General features: G+C 31.7%; 1 protein-coding gene across 1 annotated transcript in view; it reads right to left on the bottom strand.

The window, feature by feature from the left end:
* Nucleotides 1-25,182, bottom strand: part of UBR2 (ubiquitin protein ligase E3 component n-recognin 2) — a 151,822-nt gene that overhangs the window by 6,129 nt on the left and 120,511 nt on the right. Inside the window, exons 31-44 of the mRNA XM_051996972.1 lie at nt 21,718-21,811; nt 20,270-20,431; nt 18,062-18,153; nt 16,364-16,442; nt 15,434-15,582; nt 15,133-15,188; nt 13,452-13,548; nt 13,101-13,168; nt 11,659-11,794; nt 10,142-10,232; nt 5,547-5,677; nt 3,967-4,075; nt 2,303-2,359; nt 1,330-1,407 (exon numbers count right to left, since the gene is read on the bottom strand). Of these exons, the coding sequence (XP_051852932.1) occupies nt 1,330-1,407; nt 2,303-2,359; nt 3,967-4,075; nt 5,547-5,677; nt 10,142-10,232; nt 11,659-11,794; nt 13,101-13,168; nt 13,452-13,548; nt 15,133-15,188; nt 15,434-15,582; nt 16,364-16,442; nt 18,062-18,153; nt 20,270-20,431; nt 21,718-21,811 (1,399 nt within the window). The remainder of the gene's footprint in view (nt 1-1,329; nt 1,408-2,302; nt 2,360-3,966; nt 4,076-5,546; nt 5,678-10,141; nt 10,233-11,658; nt 11,795-13,100; nt 13,169-13,451; nt 13,549-15,132; nt 15,189-15,433; nt 15,583-16,363; nt 16,443-18,061; nt 18,154-20,269; nt 20,432-21,717; nt 21,812-25,182) is intronic.

Here is a 25,182-nt window from a genome sequence, read left to right as displayed (position 1 = left end):
TTTTGATTTTATATATATATATTTAAAAATAGTATATTATTTTTCTAATTACATGTAAAGATGGTTTTCAACACTCATTTTTGTAAGATTTTGAGTTCCAAATGTTTTTTCTCCCTTCTTCCTTTCCCTCCCCCTTCCCAAGACAGCAAGCAATTTGATAGATTATACATGTATAATAATTATTATTTTTTATGTATAATTATTTTTAACATATTTTCAGATTATATATAGTTTTGAAAACTTCTAGTTAACTGTTACAAGTTTTTTCCTTTCACTTTATCCTAAAACATGCTTGGATGACATTTTTTTTTTAATATTTATTTTTATTTTATTTATTTAATATTTTCCCCCAGTTACATTTAAAACAATTTTTTTACATTTATTTTTAAAACTTTTAAATTCCAGATTCTTTCTTTTATTCCCATTTCCAGCCTCCATTAAGAAATCACATGTTTTTTGTTTTACAAAACATTTCCATGAAAGACATGTTGCAAAAGAAAATATCTCCCATCCTAAAACAAACAAACAAACCCTTAAATAAATAAATTTTAAATAAAGTGAAAAGAGAGGAGAGAAAGGAGGAGGGGGGAAGAGAGAGAAAGAGAGAAGGAAAGAAAAGGGAGAGAAAGAGGGAAAGAAAAAAGGAGAGCAAGGGGGTAGGGTGGGATAGAAAGAGGGGGAGAGGTAAGGAGAGAGTAAGGGGAAGAAAGAGGTGGAGAAAGAAAGGAAGAGAGAGGGCAAGAGACAGAGTTGGTGGGGGAAGAGAAAGAGACAGAGAGAGAAAGAGAGAGAGAATGCTTTAATCTGTATTGAGACACAATCAATTCCTTCTCTGGGTATGGATAGGATTTTTCATCATTAAGTCCTTCAGAGTAGTCATGGATCATTGTACCGTTGAGAATAGCAAACTCATTTACAGCTGATCATCCCAGAATATTACTATTACTTTGTATATAGTACATTTTACTTTGCTTGAGTTCATGAAGGACTTTACAGATTTTTTTCTAAAAACTTCCTGCTCATCCTTTCCCATAGAACAATACTATTCCATCATAATCACATACCACAATTTATTCAGCCATTTTCCAATTGATGGACATTTCTTCAATTTCCATTTTTCTTCTTTTTTTGCTCTGAGAATTGCCATAAATAATTTTATACATATAGGATGGATGATATTCTGAGAAATTGTCATGACTATGAAGAGTTAAATTTTATGGTTCTTAAAAAGGAATTTTTTTAAATCCTCAAATTTTATGTAAAATGGTTGAATGCTCCCAGTGGCATCAGATTTCATGGTTTAAGATAGTAATAGGACAAAAAACTTACGAGAAATTAGATGCTTGATTAATGAGGCTGCTATAATCATCTGGAAGATCTATTAATTTGTTAGATTCTCTTGCATAGCTGAAACAAAACAGAATATGATGTTTATGAGGATACTAAGGTTACAACTGAGACAGTCCACACATATCCAAATCCAATAGTGAAATTTTTTTCAACTTCATTAATATTAAGTTACCACGGTGCCCGTAAAGCTGCCATAATAACATATATATTAATAGCTATCAACATTTTTTAGCAGAGATATCTTATCTAGGGATTAACACTCTCCTTTCTCCCCTGATCCCTAAAATGGCAGTTTTAATATAATTCTTTCTAGACTAAAGAGGTCAATCTGAAGCCTATCTTAGAAACCTATCTTATCTCAAAGTCTTAAGTTTCAGCAAGATTTTATTCAGAACAATGAATATCTGCTCTGTGGCAGGTTGTTCCAAAGGTCTTACCCAGTACCAGTAAGAACATAGCTACAGGTTCCCATGGCACCCCCAATATAATATGGCTGTCCAGTCATCTAGTAATCCACAACAATGAGAGAGTGGTATGAAGGGAAGACAAACATATATAGTCTCAAAATAAGAAGGAAATGAGACTAGTAGGAAACATAAGAGAAATTACGTTTTCTAGAATTTGGAATTTCTTAACTAAGCAATGACTTCATTTGAACTAAATGCTCATGCTTTATGGCATTTCTTATGCTAAATAAAATAGCCTGAGCCAAGTAAGTTCCTCCTAAATGGATTGAAGCAACTATCAAAATAATGAAAAGTACTGATTTTGCATACAAAATAGAACATGCTTATGTGTAATTCATTCAATGTCAATATATTTCTTTAAATTATGACTTAACATTTTCATAGATGGAAAATGTTTGTATAAAAATATGAATGAGAAAAACTCAAGAGAGGGAACCCAATTATCCTTTCCCTTTTTCACAGATTTCTTATAAACTTTTACTTACCTTATGGCTTGTCTTCCACCTTCCAGATATTTTTTGACTTCATTGTTATTGCACCAACTTTAATGGGGAGGAAAATTACATTTTTATTTATAATAAAGCAAGACTAAAATTCCTGAAAAATCTAATCTTAGGATGTTTCAATACACAAGCAAAAATAAAATGATTTGCATGAAGTTGCAATTCCATACTTTACTTTTGTGTTTAAAAGTGCATAATAATTTTTGATAACCCAATTGCCTATTTGATTTTGTATCCCATTTTTGAGCTGATCTGAATAAACAAACTATTTTTTTCTTTTATGGTTTTTTCTTTTTTCTTTTTTTTTTGAGGCATAGGATCTTTATTCCTCTTCATGATTCTACAATAGATAATTTTCTTATTATAATTTTTTTAAACATTCAGATCACTGATCCATGCAGAATTTATAATATATGCTGTCAGATGAGTATCTAAGTCCATTTTTTCCATACTACAAAACTGCATGGCTATTAACTTTTATTGAATTATTCTCTTCAGCAATGTTTTGTGACCTTGGATTTATTAAGCATAAATTTACTGTAGATCTTTGGTTCTAATTCTAATTATTTATTCCATTTCTCTGATGTCACTTTTATCTAGTATGAGATAATTCTATGAGATAATTCTAATACAAATTTAAGCTAGTTAAGCAGTTATTATTGAAACCCCATATTAAAGAAAAAAAAATCTCCTAGTTCAAAATAATATATTCCCTATGATAAAGAAAGATGGAACAAATAAATACAGTATTTGATTTGCAAATTTTATGAATGCAGTATCACAGGCTCTAGAGCTGGAAAGGATCTCAGAGGCTATCTAGCCTAATCCATTTTACAGATGATGAAATAGAGTTCAATGGAAGTTAAATGACTTAAGAGAAAAATTTCTCAGGTAAGAAGTACCAGGGTCTAAACCCAGGTTCTCTGACTCCAAGGCAAACTACTCTCTCCATTGTACCATAATGGCCAATAGTTGAATTTGCAAATTCAGGAAAGTATTATAAATTCAAATTGACTGAAGAAAAGTCATTTTGAATCAATGGCATGGATGAATTATGAAGTATTAAAAACCAAAAGTTTTATTCTTTTCAGATGTATAATTAGAAACAATTACAAAATGTTCCCAAGTAAGAATTTTTTGAGGTTGCAAGAATGAATTGACAAGCTTCATTTTGATTTTGCAGCTTTCATTCCCATAGCACAGATGGAATCTGGTAGAGGTAGAAAGAGCAAATTTTTGCTTGTCAGGATGTCTGGGTTTCAGTATTTCCTCTATCCCCAACAGGCTTAAGTCATACAATTCTCAACTTCTTTAGGCCTCAGTTTCTTTTCACATATTTAAAAATTCATCCAGTATGGATTCTATAATCTATTTACTAAAGTCCATAAGGTTGTTGCTTTAGTAAGGTGAAAAGTAAGTGAAAAAAATCCCTCTTCCATTCTGTTTTTGTAATTAATCGGCTTTGCAAATGCTTCAGTCTAAGATGGAGACATGTTTAGGTGGAATAAATTAATTCCTTCTCAATTAATGGAACTCTAATGAAGTTTTGTTATGCCTCTGGATATCAACCTAACAGAACAAGTGAACTTTTCATGTTAATCTAGGATAACTATAAGTGAGGAAACTATAACTATGTTTTTTGTTACCTTTCGATTAACGTGTTCATTATCTTGCTGTTTTCTTGAAAAAGGCAAATGAGGTTGCTTGGCAGAGAAAGATAGCTACACAAATGTTCGAACTGATTTGCTCCAATTACTGAAGGGAGATAAAAAAGGGAAAAAATGTAAAATGTACAAATTTTACAGAAGGCACAAATATCAAATAAAACTATGAGGATTAAAAGAAAAAAAAATAAACAATGGAGGACCCTTTAAAAAAGCTAAAAAGACAAAGAAAAGAGAAAACATTCCAACTTTTCTGCATAAATTAAAAATGATGGAATCATATTACTAACAACTTTCTACTGTGAAAAGAATATTGGACTGGGCACTAAAAGATCTGTGCTTTAGACTACTGCCTCAGCTATTGACTTACTGTGTTACCCTTAGCAAATTATTTAGCCTCTTTGGGTCTCAGTTTTGCCTTTTGTAAAATGGATATAATATACCTGAGCTTACAAGACTATATTGTATGAATCAAATAAGATAAAGAATGTTATAGTGATAGTATTTTAGAAAGTAAAAATTATTATACAAATTTGAAATGTTATTGTTAGAGATGGATGCATCCTTGCTAAAAGATAATAGTTAAAATATACTCTAATAGTCAAGAATTGTAAAGGTTTCAGGAGTCTAGCCTATTTTTATTTTTAAATGTTTAAAAAAAATTTTTTTTTCGATTAAAAATTTATTTCATTACTCCTCACATCTTTCCTTCTGCTCTGTACCTCAAAAAAGAAAAAAACAAAACCCTTGTAACAAATATACATAGTCAAGACAAAAGAATTTCCACATTGGCCATTTTCAAAATCTCTATTTTAATCTGCCTCCTGAGCCTATTATCTTTCCACTAGGAGGTGAGTCAGCATGTTTCATCATCTGAACAATTTTAAGATGTCATTTTTCTCATTTATAATGTATGATCCACATTGAGACTTGTTATTTGATAAATGAATTAAATATAAAATAGCTAAAAGAATAGTAAAACATGGAATCAAAACAACATCTAAATGGTCTTACTTGGAAGTTACAACTCCCATATTTATATATATTTTTTAAAGTTAAAAATGTTCATGATCCTTAAAACTGGTTTAGTTTTTTTTTTTTTTTAGTCCTGGCTAGTCAGTTTATAGATAACATTAAATAAAATAAATAAAAAAATCTATAGACATTGCTGAGCTGCTTAAAAATACCTTTGTTATTGTATACTTTCTTGGAATAGTATATCAAATTAGATCTATTCATGTGAGAATTTCAATCTCTTCATAAAGCAGTATAGTATTAATGTAAATTATAGTAAACAACTGTAGTATAATAGCTAGCATTTATATGTTCCTACATAAATAGTATTTCATTTTATCTTCACAACAACCCTGAGAGGTGAGTGCTATTATTATCTCCATTTTATAGATGAGGAAACTGAGAAAGATGGCAGTAAAATGGCTTGCCCAGAGTCACACAGCTAATAATTTTAATTTGTTTTCGTTCCTTTGAATCAATCTTTCCCCAAATATTCACAGTGAGAGGACAGAACAAGTTTTCCAATAACTCGTAACTGAATAATTTACCTTGAATTTCAGATGGGGCAGGTACTCCATTTAAGTAATGGAAAAACAAGGCAGAGCATCTCAGGAAAGGCATAATTCCAGCTTTGACACTCCTCCACAGATGCCAGCCTGAGGGAATTTCTTTCAAGGCACTTAAGTACAAAATGAATTGTTATTGGGAAGTGTAATGAGAAACGGTCACTTTAGTTAGAACATAGAATAGAAATAAGGAGGAATAGTTGAGTCTGAGGCTAGATCTATTTCAGAGAGATAGTTTAATAAGGTAATGACATCACCTGGCATGCAGGATGGCAGGTATAAAGTCATAACGTTCAAGCCTCATGTATGGCCTGAATTACTCTCTTGATATACATGACAGACAGGGTCTTTCCCAGCTAGGCCTTGGCAGGTTACAGTGCCCAGAGTAAATTAGATAACCTAGAACTTATGTCTGTGACTCATCGACCTCTAAACTTGAAATATGTTACTGTTATTTGATTTTTAAAAAATCTTGTCTTGAACCTTCTATTTTCCTCAAAATGTTATGACTCATACAAATGTTCTCCAGTTTACAGAAAAGACACTATAAAATAAAAATTTTGTCAATTTTGAAAGACTTGTGATCTTGTTGATGTAGGTATTACTTCTAATAGTTCATCCAAAACATTTATCATATGCAACTCACCTGTAATTCTACACAGGAGTCAGCTGAATATATGGGGGGATACTTTACTTAATATTACATAAGTATAAATGTACTATCCTTTTAGTTATTCCTCATTCTCTCTACCTTTTCTATTCATAAAATTTCTTGATGTCTGATATTTTTAATACAGATTTTGTAGATTGCACACTATACAATTTAAATGCTTTTGTATTTTGGCTAAAAAAAAAAATAGCCAACAAACAATAAATGTAGTGGGCTCTTCTGTTTTATTTAGATGAGAGTGATCTGCTATGATTTTTCTTATCTGCTGGTTTGTTTTTTTTCCAATTACATTTTATATTTTTTAAAATGAAGACTGTTTTCTCTCCTTTCTGCTCCACTCCAAATTGGGTAAGCACGAAAAACAAAATCCCCTCTTACAAACATGTAGAGTCAAGAAAAACAAATATCTGACTGACCATCCAAAATGTCTGACCCCACTCATCACTTCTCTATTGGGAGGTGTGTAGCCTGTCTCATTATGAGTCCACTGGAATCATGGTGGGTCACTGTGTTGATCAGAGTTCCTAAAACTTTCAAAGGCGATTGTCTTTACAATACTACTGTTATTGCATAAATTGTTCTCTTATTCAGCTCACTTCATTCTGTATCAAATCATACAAGTCTTCTCAGGTTTTTTGAAACCACCCCCTTCATCATTTCCTATAGCACAACAGTATCCTGTCATATTTATATATCATAATTTGTTTAGCCATTCCCCAAGTGATGAGCATCCCCTCAGTTTCCAACTTTTTTGCCACCAAAAAGAGATCTACTATTAATAATTTTGTACACATCCTTATCTTTTTTCTTTAATCTCTTTTTGGGGTATAGATCTAGTGGTGGTATTGCTGGTTCAAAGGGGAAATATAGTTTAATAACTTTTTGTGCATAGCTCCAAATTGCTTTTCAGAATGATTGGAATAATTCAGTTCTACCAGCAACACACTAATGTACATTATCCTTCAAGCTCCTCCAGGATTTGACATTTTTCTTTTTTGTCAACTTTGACAATTTGATGGTTGTGAGGGAATGTGGGAAATTGAAATTGAAGCCTTGAAGTTGTTTTAATTTTCATTTTTCTAATTATTAGTGATTTAGAGGCCATAATATTAAACTTAAATGTATAGAAGGACCTCTGCAAGTCACATGACTTCAATATGTTTTGATAAATGCTTCTCAATTATACTTGGAAGAGTTGTAGACGGCAAGAGGCCCATAGAACATGTGTTTGACACTGTTGATTTAGAGCACTTTTTCCTAATAGATTGAATTTCTTTCTCCAAAGAATACCTGTTCATATCCTTGACCACTTATCTACTGGAGAATGGTTCTTATTCTTATAAATTTGGATTACTTCTTGATATACTTTAGGAATGAGAGCTTTATGAAAACTGTTACAAAGATTTTTTTATTTACCCATGTCTCTTCTAATCTTGTTTTATTTTTGCTTGTGCAAAAGCTTTTTAAATTCATGTTATCAAAACCGTCCATTTTATCATTTGTGACCCTCTCTATCTCTTGTATGGTCATGAATTCTTCCTTTATCCATACAGCTGCATAATTTCTTCTTTGCTCTTCTAATTTATGATGTCATCCTCAAGAACAAATCTCTGTTCATATAGAGGTTTAATCGAGAAGGAGTTCAGTTTTTTTTTTTTTTAGTACTAGTCCTACTTTTTTATATAGCACATCAGGTCTGATGTGACAAATATAATGAGTCACTGACACTAATCAAGAGAATAATTTTTAATTACACATTATAATTATAAATATTAGATATTACAACCAAAATCTTGATAGCTCTTTTCCTTTTTATATGTTATTCCAACTTTCTCTTTAAAGATATCAAGCTGATGTGGCTAAATTGTTATTTTTTTCCAAGCTCTTAACTTGTGTTTTCTCCACCATTTTTTTGCTATCTTATGAGATAATATGGCTCATAAGCCTCCATCAGACCCCTCCATAAGATTTTTTCCAAATGAGTTTACATTTTAAATTGGAGTTAAACTGTACTTCCTTTTATTCTACATGACAATGAAAATACAAGATAAAGCAATTTCTTTTGGCTTCCTTATTGTGGCAATTGATTTACATTGGTTTAACATCTTTAAAAAAATTACAATATTTGTCAATTTCCCATATTTATGCTTTAATTTTATGGCTTATATTTTCTTTATTCATTTTTTTGCTGAGGCAATTGGGATTAAGTGACTTGCCCAGGGTCACACAGCTAGGAAGTGTTAAGTGTCTGAGGCTAGATTTGCACTCAGGTCCTCCTGACTTCAGGGCTAATGCTCTATCCACTTCACCACCTGGCTGCCCCCATTCTCTTTATTTTTACTTCTAGTTTCTAAATCTTTGTCTTAATTCTATCAACTCTCATTTTGACATATTGTAAAAAGTCAATGAAAAGTTGCCTATCTATACAAAAACAGTTGATTTGGGAAAGACTCCCATATTTGTACTAGTTATTTCTTGCCTATTAGAATATATTTCAATTTTTGTGATGTTCTTTAATGTTCACCATTCAGTGCCTACTCTCTTATTGAAACAAATAGGCAAGAGGCTCACATGAGTGCAAATCTTCATTGCACTACAAATCTTTGGCCTTTTTTGTTTATTAAATTTGAGTCATGTTTTCCAATAAATTTTTTGGCAACTGCTACCTTGCCCAACTTTGCATTAGTTATCAATTGTGCATTGATTTCATTTGTTGGTTTTATGTTCTTTTTATAACTTCTCTACCTCCAAATTTTCTTCAACAGATGTTGGTAGGTAAATGGCAATTGTCTTTAATTGGTCTAGTTAAGAATGCTCATAATGGACAGGATCATGAGTTGACTATGTCTCACAAAATAACCTTTTTTTCTGTTGCCTTTGGATGCACAACAAAATTTCATTAACTCCCATTATTTTTCTCTCCAAGAACAATTTGTGAGCAATCCTTTCATTTAACTGCAACTTTTCTTTATCTTCTACCTTCATTTAGAATAATAATGTAAATTCTGGTATGACTGAGGTTATGTAGGTTAGCATGTTCTTAACTATTTTTTGTGACATGGCTCCTTAGGCAATTTGATGAAGCCCATGGAACCATTATCTTTTTAAATATAGGAAAAAACTCACTGGATTACAAAGAAAGTAATTACATTGAAAGACAGTTAGAATATATTAAAAAAAAACAAAACAAAACAAATCCACAGCCCCAAGATTAAGAACTCCTGATTTACTTAAAAGTCCATTCAGTTCCCACTCACGTTACAGTACTAATAATTATGTACATATCTGTAGATGTCTACAAATTGTGTAACTGTGTACTATTGTAAAGTAAATATTTAAAATGCAAAAGGGAAAGTCACATTTAAAAAATCATAGTAAATCCTTTATAATAAGAAGAATTCCTTCTGATCTTAACTGGTAATAAAGTTTTGAGATCACTGAGCAACTATTTAGTGGGGAAAACAATCATTTGAAAAAGTCTAATTGAATTAAAAATAATTTTGTTTTGAGAATTTTGTGGTACCTCTTTCTATTTTCCATAGCAAGCAGCCTAAATTTCTCCTCAATCAGGGAATCGCTGACATGGCTTGTTAAGAAAATAACTGGAGGATATCTGAAGTTAAGTAGGAAGTGCTTCTGATTCTGAGTTCTACTTACTTTGCCACTCACTGTTCATGCAATGATAGGCAAAAAGGCTCAATTCCATTCCTAAATGTCACTGACAATGCAACGTTCACCTACTTATAATAGGAAGGCTCAAAAGTGCCACTTAAATGCATCACAAGGAATGCAAATGTAAAAATAAAAAATGCTACAGTGCAAGTATTTACTGTATGTCAAAAACCTTTTCTGCATGGTAAAGCTCATGTAGAAGAGCAACATGCTTCCTATGTAGTACAGATGTTACCTTCCTGCACAGTGACAAAGTGTTTTGTACAAAGCAAGCACTGCTAACTCTTCTTCACCAGTAGGATTTTCTTGATCCATGCCATTCTCTTCTAAAAAGATAAGGAAACATCAGTATGACTATCTTTGGCAGCAAAGTATATTGAAAATGAAACATCACTAATTTCCAAATAATTATGAGTACTTTATGCCCTCAAATGAAATACCTGAGATGAAATGCTTTACTCCCATACTCCCTCTTCTCCTCACCCCTCATTCCCAATAGTAAAAGAATCCCAGTCACCAGGACGAGTAGAAATTGACAACACAACAGTAGGACAACAATAGGACATACTCAGCTCAATAAGCCAGGCCACCAGGGACCAAATAATGTATTCATAAAGAGACTAGTTAACTAACAAAATACTGATCACAAATCAACTGTTCTCTGAGATCAGATTTGAATAGGTGGACCCATTAGGGAAGAAGGGAGTTATGATAAGAGCATAGCTATTAGAAGATAGAAGTCAGAAAAGAACTGCTTGGGGTCCTTAACTTTCCTTAAAAATAAACAAACACTGAATATTTGCCTTGACTCTACTGGACAACATACTATGGTTCATTCTGAATTTTCATTTCACTTCTAAATCTGTCCTGTAGTCCATTATTAGATTATATCTACTTTCTTCCATTTGAGCCTGTTCCCACCCCCCCCCCCAACATTGCCTATTTGCTCTCTCAAAAAATTTCCAGAGTAAGACAGGTGTCTCAAAGAACTATGAATAAATGAACTAAAATTACTAATAGAATGTGTTCAGAAATAACAATGTATAAGATAAGTGCTAAACAGAATAGAATAAAATTAACTTTAACAAAAAACCCAAAATATTAACATGATTAATGAAGGGCCTCTAACTTCTTTCAAATATTTACTCTTCTGTCAAATTCTTCATTGCCTCTTTCATTGATTAAAACCGGTTCAATATATTGCTTTAAAATTTATAGTAAAAAACAAATCTTATATGAATCACCAATGTGTAGCCATTACACTGTAAAACTCTTTGGGCATACATATGCCATCCCTTATGTACTATCAATGAGTATTTAAGGTACTGACATAACTAAATGTGCTTTAAAAGAACTGTTTTGGTTTTTTTTTTCCCACAGAAGATTGTTAAATATTTTATTTTAAAATATTTTATTATGAGTATAACTGAAAAATCAAAGCAAACAACTAAATTTGCTTAGTAACTTATTTACATTTATATTAAATATATGCTATCATAACAAATAAGAATTTCTTTTTAAGGCAACAAATAAAAATAAAATATGCACATTTCTGTAGAATTTTACTTCCTGTAATATAGAAAAATGGACTGCTCCAATTCAAAAACATTTTATTTGCAGTTGTAATGTAACATAATCCAATTACAATTTATATATTCATCTTTTAAGTGATCAAAAAAATAAAACAAACATGAGATAACTCAGTGTTTTCTAAAAGAAATTAACAAAAGAATGTTAAAGAGAAGTCATTACCTGTACATGAGGTAAGCAAGATTTGTATAATGTGTGCCATGGTGACAAGATGGAAAATGTGAAGATCTCCAGTGGTGAGGCTAAATCCTGAAAAATCCTGACATTGTAAAGTAGGGAATGAGAGTACCAAGCTTACCTAGGAAAGAGACAGAATACACTAAGTATCAGAGAATATTCACCTTATTTTTTTTTTTAATTATGAGTATGACAGTCATCAACAGCCACGAATACTTTCATAGATGAAAAGATTGAAAAAGAACTATCTATGAAATAGGGACTCTATTATGTACTTCTTTTTATTTTAAATTTTCCTTTACTTTTTTTAACCAAAGTATTTTTTACATTTCTCTATTCTATAACCAAATATTCATCATCTGATCAAGTGATCTTCCTTTCCCCCCTACCCTGAGGCAATTGGGGTTAAGTGACTTGTCCATGATCACACAGCAAGAAAATATTAAGTGCCTGAGATCAGATTTGAACTCAGGTCCTCCTGATTTCAGGGCTGGTGCTCTATCCACTGCACCACCTAATTGCCCCAAGTGATCTTCCTCATTAGAGATCACAAACTAGAATTTTCACTCATTCTTGGTCAACAATAATCACCTAAAAAACAAAGGATTTGAGATGAAAATTCTGCCCTAAATTATTTAATTTGTCCTATTTTACCTTTCACAATAAAAACTATACATATTATCTGCACAACTACATTATGAATTAGGTAGAGTGGATATAACTTATGTATCAGATATGTAGCTGAAGCACTGAAAAGTTAAATTATTTGCTTAAGTCACAGGGAGTATTTTAATTCTAGAGACTGACTCAGAACTAGAAAGTCTTTTGATACCAATAGCTAGAATTCTTTTAACTAGAACAATTCTCTTTTCAGTATTTTCTTATTTGTTTTTTTTACCATTTTCAAAGAAGACCTCAATTTAACAAAGTCTAAAATAAAATCTAGACTTTGCTATTCTCAGAAATACAATGATCCAAGACTAATTTAAAGGACTTATAATGAAAAATGCTATCCATACCCAGAGAAAGAACTGATTGTGTCTGAATACAGACTGAAACATATTAAATTTTTTTTTCTTGAGGTTTTTTTTTTTGGGGGGGGGGAGGGGAAGTGTGTGAAATTGTTTTATATATATATATATATATATATATATATATATTTATATATATATATATATTTTTTTTTTTTTGCAACATGACTTTTATGGATAGGTTTTGTATAATTTTCCATTTTCCTTCTCAATGGGAGAGGGAGATAGGAGGGACAAAGAGAGAAAATCTGGAACTCAAAGTTTTAAAAACAAATGTAAAAAATTGTTTTACATGTAACTGGGAAAAATAAAATATTTTAGATAATTCTTCCCTAACCAAACTAATTATGTGAGTAACTCAGCTTTATAGAAAGTAATCATAATGAACATACTCACCAATAAATGAAACATGTCAATATCTAATATGCTTGGAAGATTTCCATATTTCTCATTAGGCACTAGTGCTGAATAATAAAAACAAAAATAAATTAGTAAACAGTAAATTGATTTTAAAACTAAATAATATCTAAAATTAGTTTCCCACAAGATACAAATGAATCTATAATCAATAACTTATAAAATTAATTTAGTTCATCCTGAAAGGTATTTATGTTCAAATATTTCAGGGCTTGTTCTATCTAAAAAAATGTGCTAAATAAGAAAAATTATTTTACTAAGTAAAAATGCATATTTATTTTATTATTTTTATACTCATTAAGAAAAACATTTCAAAATGTTAAAACTTACATGCAAAAAGTGTACAAAAATGTTCTTGCACCACTGAAAATGATGCTGCTGTCCAATGTGCAGCTGCAAATCTTGTTAATGACTTGAGACAGTCGTCCTGAAATGAGAAAATGGAAGTATTAACTATTAACAAAATTGCTACAGATGAATTGTTTGTATTTTCACAGTGGCAACTATTAAAAATGAAGAACACAGAATTCTATTCTCTTTGGGAATTTACTAGGGTAAATTCACTTTACATCCCAGCCTTTTGATTTGTCCCAAGAAGGTATTATCTCATGTAAAGTGACATTTACATCACAAATATCATACAAATGGTTAGCATATAGATAATGTCTTGATTGTGATGTGGATGAATACAATTTAGGTGTCAAGGGCTTTAGTGTTTGAGATAAGAAGAGAAATGGGGTGTGTTTAGGAGCACTTGTGCATGTGTGAGCATGTGCACACACGTGATAGTAATAAGCTGAGGGAAGATAAAATTTACTCAGAGAACTTCTGGGGGAGGGGGTTATAGAAAAATACTGTGTGTTAGAGGGCAGCTAAGTGGCATAGTAGATAAGAGTGCTAAGCCTGTAATCAGAAAGACAAAAAGAGCAGCAATCCATTCCAATATCTTTGTCAAGAAAACCTCAAATGAGGACAAAAAGAGCTGGACATAATTGAGAAGATTTGAACAATAACAACTATGGAAAAACAAGGGACTACATTTAGAAAAGCCTCCCCTGGAATTTAAAAGATGGAAAAATATCTGCCAAACATTTCAGCTAAAATTGCCTGAATAAACTAGATTTTCTATCCATCTAATAAATCTCTGATTGCTCATTGTTTTCCACTTCTCATTTCCAGAAGTACATTGTTATACTTAAGACAATTCATTTAGGAAGATTTTACTCAATCAACTTATTATAAGATTTAAAGAGATATAAATAAGAATGAAACAATATTTCTCATGTCATAATCATTTCTTCACACTCCCAAAAGGTGTGTTCGCTGCCATAGCAGACTGCTATGCTGTCATATGTCTATTTCCAATTTCAGTTTTTAATAGAAGAACAAGAGCTCAGAGGATCTCTATTACTTAAAGCCAAAATAAGTATTTGATAGCCTTTAGAGCTGCCACACAGGAAAAGAAATGTTTCATTCAAGATGACTTCCATAAGACCACACTTCTCTTCTCCTCGTTGCCACTCTTGTCCTCAGGCTTTATTACTCTTGAAGACCCTGAATGGCAGGTGTCAAACTCAAGGACAAACAGGGGACATTAGTTGGTACAGAGAAATCCCTACAAGTTGCATATTGATTTAATTTTTAAATGTAGTATTATTTATGTCTTACTATGTTTTTACTTAATTTGTTAATTATTTCCTAATTATATTTTAATCTGGTTTGGACCACAATCAAGAATTTTTTGCTCTAGAGCAAGGCAGATGTTTTATTTCATTTTTTGTTTTTGCTATGTTCATAGCCGAAATTCTACATATGAAGCTTATTTTAAGTCTTCATGAAAAGTAAATGAAATGATTTTAAATGGCATAAAAGAACATGTTTTAATACGAAGGGGATGAACCAAAATAAAAGTAGCTACTTCATAATTTAAAAAACTTCAAAACACTAAACAGTATCTTAAATTTATCCCATTCATATTTTTCATATAATCAAGAACAAGGTGAGATCTTACCTGTCGGCAAGGCAAATGACCAAATAATGGTTTCTCTTCATCATTTAATATTCTTTCTATAGAAAACAATATAATGATCAAATTTAGGTGCTAGAGTTTTTAAGTCACTTCACTTGTAATATGTGTAATATTGAGCTAAAATTCAAAAGTGTTACTTTTGAACTATAAGAAATCAGTCCCCAAGGAGATTTTTTTTTTAAATGTTCATTCATAATTTATAATCTGTCAATCTGGATATTGCTGCTGAGGTAGTTGTTTGTCTTTTATTTACATTACCATACTGACTTACAATGGGCCTTACCTATAGTTTGAATAGTATATGCACAGCTACCCCAACACATTATAGGCACACGAGGATCCTCTTCATTGGGATGAACTTTTAGTCCTACTTTGTAAGTGGCTGTTCCAAATGTTGTCAGCATTTCTTTAATACTTTCAGAATATGGATTCCTGAAGTGGACAAATATGGGGTTAGTTATTGTATGCTCACATTAATTTGAAGGCAAACTTTCTTGGATGCTATTCCCTCTATTTGATATGTGTTCAATGTGCAAATTTTTAATTTTTTTTAAGACAGTAAGTTTTCCACAATATACTGCACATGTGTAAATGTGAATTTGCTATATGAATCTTTGCTGTGAGAGGAAAAAAACAACACACAAACCAGAATTATACTACAATGTTTAATTCTGAAAACATAGAAACATATTAAAGAACTAGATAGTGGCTAAATTGACTATAATGCCCAAAAGGAATGGAATATTATTGTGCAGTAATAAAGCACCAATATAAAAATATAGAGAAACACTAACTCATATGAAATGACCAAAATGAAATAAGCATATATTTTATATCAATATATACAATGATAATAACATAAATAGAATAAACAAAGAAGCAAATGAATACTAATAATAATAATAACAATAATCAAAAATGGCTCTAAGAGATGAGAAAATACACCTCCTTTACTTCAATGAAAAAGTGGGAGGTCTAAGATTTGAAACACAGCCTATATTCTCAGATTTGACTGACAGATTCACTGGTTTTATGGAACCTTTTTCTTTTTCCTTTCTTTTTTATTTGTTGTTACAAGATGAATCTATAAATAGAGGAGATGTGAAGAACATACTTGAAGATGAAAGTCATATAAAAGTAAAAAATATCAATAAAAACAATGAAAAAAATGAACTGTATATTTATAATGTTTACGTAAGATGAGAAGACTAACTTTGGTTGAAAATCAGGCCTAAATCCTTCAGGGAACTGTGGTTCAATCATACTTTCTGAGTTTTCAGAAGACAGAGTACCTACAAGAAAAGCCACACATTATATAGTATACACACATAGACATACACACACACTACTCAACCACTGAAAATATTTTTATCTGGCTATTAAAAGCAATGATAAGTCAAAGAAGCTATAGATACAATCTTAGAAATTCAATGTAACCTCCTTAATCTCTCATAATTGTGCCATCAAAATGGGGCTTCCCTAGCTCTTTAATCTCCTCTTTGAAACAAAAATTAAATGCCAGCTAATATAACCACAATTTGCTGAATGTCTAAGTCTCAAAGACTTGAAGCTTTGCGGGTTAGATAGTATGATGTTAGATGGCATAAGTCGGATCCCAAAATGATCCCCAAAGTTTGGAATATTGGTTTAAATTCCTTAAATTAAAGGAATGAATACATTTAAGGAATAAATGTAAAGTGTTATAAACAATCAACTGTACAAGTATAGGACAAAGAGTATATATAGTTAGGTAGCAGTTTATATGAAAGATGGTTTTTAGAGGAGAAGATGATTAGTGAATTGATAATATGATGTGGCAAAGTTAAACTAATATATTCATATATTCTTCTTAGGCTGGATTAAGGTGTGTGTATACGTGTCCAGAATATGATTCAACAGACAACACTTACTCCTAACTAGACAACATTTTGAGTACTGAGTCCAGTTTCAATAGTTACATTTCAGGAAGGACACTGATCAGCTGGTACATGTCTAAAGTGGTACATGTCTTCAATTATTAGAAGAGTTTCCAGATAGACTGTTTTGATCCTATAGGACAGAATTAGCTTTAATGGCTGAAGGTATAATGAAAAGAATGCTGTATTTGCAGTAAGATGAATTTAGGCTATTTTATTTACTACCTTTGAGAGCCTGGGAAAGTTACTCTTTCCCCTCCCCTTCCCCCATTCCCCCCCCCCCCCCCCCCCCCCCCCCGCCAAGATGAAAAAGAGGGCACTAGACTAGATAACTTCTTTAAAGCCTCTTCTACCTCTAACTCTATGATTTTCAGATTGGTACAAATGAATAGACTAACAGGGAATAAAGAAAGACTCCTAACAATTATGAGCTGTTAAAAAAAATAAAATGGTTGTCTCAGGATGTGGTTGTCATCCTTGTCATCATCATCACCATTATTGTTGTCATCGTCATCTTTTCTGGGATAACCTGACTCCTGATGGCAAGTATAGAAAGACTTTAGAAAGCAAGGGTGGGGTGGTAAGAGAGACCAGGCTAAGCTGCTTTGCTTTCTTAAATATTGATACAAATTTGCTCCTATTTCTTGATGACAAAACAATGTCAGTAATAATGTAACTAGCTGATTTGTTAGTAATGACTGTCTTCATATAAACAGCACTTTAAAAAATTTACAGTTCTTTATCTCATTTCAAAACAATTCTGTGAGTAGGTGTAGTATTATCATTTCCATTATACACTTGAAAGAAGTGAAATACTACACCTACTCACAGAAATAGTGAAATGTAATTAGAAATAAAATAATAAATTATTATTATTATAAAGGGGTAGAGTAATTTTCCCAAGCTCTCAAAGATAGTAATAAAATAGTAACTAAAACAGTAACTCAGTGCTTGCCCCTATGGAAAAAATGAAATCAGAACTTAACTAAACTTACTTTCTTCTTTCCGTAGGATCTGCAATGCTTTTATCTGTTGAGATATGGTTTTAATCCACTGAACAAGATTTGGCTGGTCAGAAAAATCTAGCCTGTCAGAAATGACAAGCAATGTTAAAAAACAAGCAAGAGTAAGATATCAAACATAGGAGTTCTTCAAATAATCACAAATATACTTCAATTCTTTCAACTAATTACGAGGAAAAAAATCACATTTGCATTAGTAAATAAACTATATACAAGTGCTTTCAAAACAAAAACTATTATTTATTAGTCTACTATAAATATAAATAACTTAGAATGTTTGTCTTTAAATTTTCCAAAAGTAGAATTTTAAACTTTAAAACATCAACCACTCTTAACTAAGATATGTGTATCTAAAAATATTTATATGTGAACAAAGCAACTCCCCCCACTCCATATCTGAATTAGGAATAACTCATAAAATTGAATTACAAATTTCTAATGTAGTTCTCTGCAACTTATAATCTTTGTCTCCTCCAAAAAGTAGACTCATTTCAATATCATACTATACTTTCATTATTTAAAAAATCAAATCTGACTTTTTAAATAATGTGATTTGAGGCTAAAAACTCTCATTCTTTTTTTTAACCAGCTCCTTAATAATCTCAATGTTATAGTTATATGAATAGTGGATTTGACTTCAAATTCCTTTAAAGAACCCAAACAATAATGCATGAAGTATAGATTACTTGTAAGAAAAGAACTGTTTAAAATGCTTTATTACTAATACCTGTTGATATCCTTAGTACTAACTTCTAAATTTTCCAGTCTATTTGTTGTCTTCTGATGGCATATCACAAACCTTGCATAATGGAGGGCTAAATACATTTCTCTTGTAAGAAGCTGATCTAAGCAACAAACTGGTATTGGGAAGAGGAACCAAAAAACTAATATCAAAACTAATACATCTCTAAACTATTAGGAGCTGGTAAGAAGCAGAGGAAGGAATAAAACTGAGTCTGACAGAATATAAGAGCAAAACAATAAGAAGTCCATGTGATCTAACTTTAAGATTATTGCCATAGGTGAAAGTGTTGAGGAAAAGACAGAGAATATACCATATTTGGATGATGAGGGGAAGAAGTTTGATGATACTGTCAAAGTGAAAGGTGGACAGAGCTATGATTATAGAAATTTGTGGTATTATACCTATAAGTTAGTACTTATAACTATTACCAAGCTGTAGAAATGGTACAGTACAGTGACTAAGTACATATGTCTATATTTGACTCAAAAACACTAAGTATGTTTTTCTATATACTACATATTTTCAGGGCATGTTGAGGAGAACTCTGTAGCTTTGAACAAAAAGAACTATTTTAAAAATCTTAACTTCTAGCAATCATAGCAGAAGGTGCAATTCTCTCTTGAAAAACCCTTTTTTTTTTGGGGGGGGACTATTAATTACTACTAAAGCTATAAGGTCCACAGGATTTATCTTACAAGATAAAAGATGGGTTTACTTGGAGATTATTCTTTATATATATATATATATTCACACTCAAGAGGGTGAGTCTGGAACCAAACATCCCGTTTCCTGTTTTACCAGTGTTTAATACTAATAAATAAGAGACACGTGGACTTAGTTTACAGGTCAAGTCAAATTCACTCTTCATAAATATTTAAAGGGTTGAACAGAAATATCAAAGTATTAGATCTCCAAAACCTAAAAAAGTCTGGAGACATTTAAAAAATATTCTAATTTAATATACATACATACTACTAAATATATTACTTTTAGGTCTGCAATTCCTAGAGGCATTTATTAAAAAACAATATTTCATTTGTTAAGATATACTGTAGTATGGACAATTTGAGGCCTCTAAGCTACATTATAGAGTTCAAAGGAAAAATAATGAAAAAATTGGACATGTGATAGGTTCTTTAATGTTTAGAAGGCAAGATTATAAAGATTTAATTTCCAAATATGAAAGTTTTAAAAATATCTATACAATGTAGAGGCATTTGTGAGCAATGATTATAACCCCCCTTTATGGAAATGAAAAATATATTGCATGGATTTGTTCTAAGAAATGACTAACAGAGGTTTGTAGAATGCTTTGAAAACATTAAACAGGAACATATATTATCTGGCCCTAATTTTTACAAACTTAGATGATTAATATGTCATTATCTTTAATGCATATTTTCACTTCATTAATGAAGTATTATAAGCTAGAATACCTGTTAGATATACTTCTTGGAGGCAGAAGCAAAGGAATAACAGTATTGCTTAAACATTCACAAAGGGGACAAAGAAATTCTCCATTTTCTACATCATAGCTTGTGTGCACACGCAATCTCTGTTGTCTTCTTTGTTCCTTTGCTTGTACAGCATCAAAATACCTTTAAAATAGGAGTTTTAAGTATAAACAAAAACTGTTAGGTCTTTTAACGAACTTTTAACTTTAAAAAATGATTTACTAAGTATATAGTTGCCACAAAAGATTCAGCTCTGGCGTCAACTAGTTATGTAACCTTGGACAAGTCAACCATTTTTGGGGCTTGTTCTCATCTGTAAAAGAAAAGTGTTAAACTAGATAACTCTAAGGCTGATCCTAGCTCTTCTATGATTCACAAATGACAATCCAGAAAATAGATGAAGCTCTGAGAATCGTAGGTTTTACTCTTTTGCTGAAGATTTGGTAGCAGGAAACTGTATTGCATTATTAAGAAACTATATTTACCAGAATCCTGTGAAATATTTAATATATTTATCAAAGTAAATAAATAATGTATTTTTTGCAAAGAGGTATCTTGGTTTCCCATGCAATAATTTTTTCCAAGTTTTATAATCAGCATTTAGAATACGAATAATGAATTTTATGTTTTAGGAGAGGTGAACTTTTATTTGTCTGCATGAATTTTTCTTCATCCTGTCTAAAAGACTTCTATTGACAAAGGGTAACTGATACCTATCACTATCTCCCACTTTTAAGTAAAAATAATAAAATATTTCTATGTTCACAATCATGAAATAATCCCATATTATATCAACTTTGAGGGGTGGGCACAAGTAGTAAAGATGATCCAGGGCTATGACTATTTTGCTTTATTTCCCAAGAACTCCAGCTTGGGAAACTCAAAAAAACATTATGGCTGCTTTAGGCCTTATTCTATACAAAATGGCATGCCTAAGGTGGTGACAGCTGTAGGTTGTCTTTAGCAGCAGTAAGCTATGATAGCCTGGGAAAATAAGTAGCTAGTATGACTTCCCTAAGAACCAAGACTATTCAACTTGAGCCTAAAGACAGAAAAGAGACCATTTCCAAAACAAGAGGTTAATTCTCGCCCTTCCTGAAACTGAATTCACTTTTTAAATCTTCCTTTTCCAATTATAGTATTTCATATTTGTCAATATGCAGTATCTTCCTTATAAAGGAAGAAAGGGTTATATTTACTTGTAATACTACTTTATATGTGCCCATACAATCTTATGAATATTTGTTAATCATTACTTTTATCAGCAACAAATAGGGTGCATCAACTTTATAACTTGTCCAAATAAGATATTTGTCACTGCAATTCTGGTGTTCTTTTTTCTGGTATTGAACTTCCTTTAATAGTTTAAAAGTTTGATTTTGAGAATTAAAATGAGCTTAACATTTTCTAATTTACTGAATAGCAATTACCTTTGCCAACAATGAGCATGCATTATGTGCCCACAGCTACCAGTGTGTGTTCCACAGGACAATTCAGGATGCATGAATAATGGATTATATTTTTCTATATAAGAAGGAAAAAAAAAAGCATTTATTCTCCAAATGAAAAAATGTGCTCTCAAAACAATTCTCCATCATGGTTTAAAGATGACCCTATCCTCTTAAAGCTAAATCAATCATTTATTAAACACCTATTATGTGTCAAGTCCTTTGCTAGTAACAGACAAAAAAATAATAATCTCTGGTCTCAGAATGCTTAGTTTACATTCTATTTGAGGGAATAACATGCATACAAATAAGTACATACAGAAAACAAAATTAAATTATTTTTGAGGGTAATTTTGAGCAAGAGGCTCTGATATCTGGAGGGGGAAGAGAATCAGACAAGGCCTCATACAGAAGCTAGTGCCTGAGTTGAGCTTTGAAGGAAAGCGTATTGTAAATGATGGCGGTAAAAAGGGTATATGTTGAAGAACTAGGAAACAGCCTTTGCAAAGGAAAAGTATGTGAATATCAGCAAGACCAGTTTGGCTGGACTATAGAGACAAATAATATATATTAAGACTAGAAAGGTTTGGTGGCTCCAGTTTCAGGAATATACATGTCAAATAGAGAAATTTGCATTTGATCCTAGAGGTAACAGGGAGCCACTAATGTTTACTGTCAGACTCATGCTTAGGAAAATCAATCTGATAGCTGTAGGGTTAATGAGGTGAAACAGAGAAAGACTTGAGGCAAAGAGATCAATTAGAAGGTTACTGTGACAGTCTAGCAGTAGTCCTTAAACTTTTGTTCTCAATATCTTTATCCTATTAAAAATGATTGAGGATCTGTCCAAAGAGTTTTTGTTTATGTGGTTTATAGTTATAGATATTGATCACATTAAAAATAAAAACTAATTATGAATTTGTAGACTCTCTGAAAGGATTTCAGAGATTCCTAGGATGTTCTGGATCAGACTTTGAGAACCACTGGTAGGGAAAAAGATACTAAGAATGTGGAATAGAGTGATGGCTGTTGAGTAGAGATCAAAGAGAACAGAACTGACATGTTGGGGAGGAACAAACAGAATTTGGACACTCATTAGATATATGAGATGGAGAGTGAGGAGTCAAGGATGATTCCAAGGTTTTTATAAACTTGGCTGACTGGAAGGACATAGTACCTTTGATAGAAATAGGAATATTTGGAAGAAAAGTGGAGGAGAAAGACAATGAGTTTTGTATTGGAAACAGTGAGTTTGAGATGCCGGCAATACAACCATTCAGAATGTGAAGAGAAACTGAGGAGATGCCCATCAATTGGGTAATGGCTGAATAAATTGTGGTATGTGATTATGATGGAATATTATTGTTGTATGGGAAAGGATAAACAGGATTCTCTTAAAAAAACAAAACAAAAATCTGGAAAGTCTCCCATGAACTTCAAGCAAAGTGAAATGTATTGTATACAAAGTAATAGCAATATTCTGGGATCATCAGCTGTAAACGACTTTGCTATTCTCAGCAGTACAATGATCCAAGACTGCACTAAAGGACTTATGATGAAAAAATTCTATACATACCCAGAGAAAGAACTGATTATATCTAAATACAGATCGAAGCATACTCTCTCTCTCTCTCTTTTTACCTTTATTTTTCTTGAGTTGTTTTTGTTTGTTTGTTTTTTAGGGTAGAAGATTTGTTTTTTTTTCCAAAAGATGTAAAAATGAGAAGATGTTTTGCATATCTTCCCATGTGGTTTCTTAATGGGGTTGGGAGTGGGGATAAAGGAGAGAATCTGAATTCAAAAGTCTTAAAAAAACAAATGTAAAAAACATAGTTTTAAATTTAATTGGGGAAAATATTGTATAAATACGTAAATAAAAGAAAAAAAAAGGAACAAAATATACAAGAGGCAGGAGTTGATACAAGAAAGCCTAGGGGATGGGGGGGCGCAGCTAGGTGGTGCAATGGAGATAGAACACCAGCCCTTAAGTCAGGAGGACCTGAGTTCAAATCTGGCCTCAGACATTTAACATTTCCTAGATGTGTGACCCTGGGTAAGCCACAACCCCAAATGCCTCAGCAAAAAAAAAAAAAAAAAAAAAAAAAAAAAAAGACATAGAAGAAAGGCTAGGACTTGATATATGGACCTGGGAGTTATCTACATAGAGATTAAACCCATGAAAGCTTATAAGAGTGTAGAAACCAAATGAGAGTGTAGAAACCAAACAAGAGCATAGAAACAGATGATAAAAGGGTCAGAACCTAAGGGGTATACTAAGAAGTTGGAGAGCAGAATATGAATGATGATCCACCAAAGCAAATTAAAAGAGTAGTCACACAGGTAGTAAGAAATCCAAATGAGAACAGTATCATAAAAGCACACCAAGTCATATAGGTGTAGGAAGAATAGAGTATTCAAAAAAGCCACATGCTACAGAGAGTTCAAATAGGAGGAGGATGGACAAAAGATCACTAGTAACTTTTAGAGAAAATCGATGCCAGGCATGTACTACATATGTAGGAGATAGAGGAAAAACAAAGTCAGCTTACTTTTTTTTTTTTTTTAAACTTGACAAGTTGTTTTAGTTACCACACATCACAAGCACAACACAATGAATATATTTTTCAAGATAGTGCAAATTCATCCATTGTACAAAGACAATTAAGTATAATACAAAAAAAATATTAACATAAACTCACATTTCAATTAAATACGGATAAGCAATCCCTCTTAAGTGTATAAATAAACAGAAAATGATGCCTAATTAATAGCCATATGACTATAGTACACAAATAACATTAGCATATAAGTGAACAGAAAAAAGAAAGTAATGAACAATGAAATAGCAAAAATGTTAATAAATTCAATTACATACAAGATACATATTTCATGGGTAAACTTTGAAATTTTTATCTGGCTATATATAAAATGACTTCTTTACTTTCTCCAGTGACATCACAAACTAGTTTCTATCAGGGATTCTTTAAATTTAAAATAATAGCTTTTAATTTTCAAAATACATACAAAGATAGTTTTAACATTCATCCTTGTAAAACCTTGTATTCCCAACTTAAGAAACTTACATTCTAAGGGAGGAGACAAAACATGTGCAAAAATTAGGACATAGAAGATACATATAGAGTAGATGTTAAGTCCCCTACAGAGCCTGGAATTCTAAGAGGCAGAGGTTAGGAGGGAGTATATTTTAGACATGGAGAAATGCCAATGCAAAAATGTGGAGAAGGAAGATGAAGTGTCAAATATGAAGAACAGGCAGTGAGCAGGTATTGCTAACCTATAGTGTATGTAGAGGAGGATTAATATATAAGAAGACTGGAAAGATAGGAAGGAGTAGGGATGTAAAAAGCCAAAGAAGCTTTAAGTTTGATTTTGGAAGTAAAAGGGAAACACTGGAATTTATTGAATGAGACTTTAGAAGAGGGAATG

This window comes from Antechinus flavipes, chromosome 4 (genome assembly GCF_016432865.1).
Source record: "Antechinus flavipes isolate AdamAnt ecotype Samford, QLD, Australia chromosome 4, AdamAnt_v2, whole genome shotgun sequence".
Classification (NCBI taxonomy): Eukaryota; Metazoa; Chordata; class Mammalia; order Dasyuromorphia; family Dasyuridae; genus Antechinus; species Antechinus flavipes.
The sequence above is the reverse complement of the archived record's forward strand: the minus strand, read 5'-3'. Positions and strand labels throughout refer to the sequence as shown.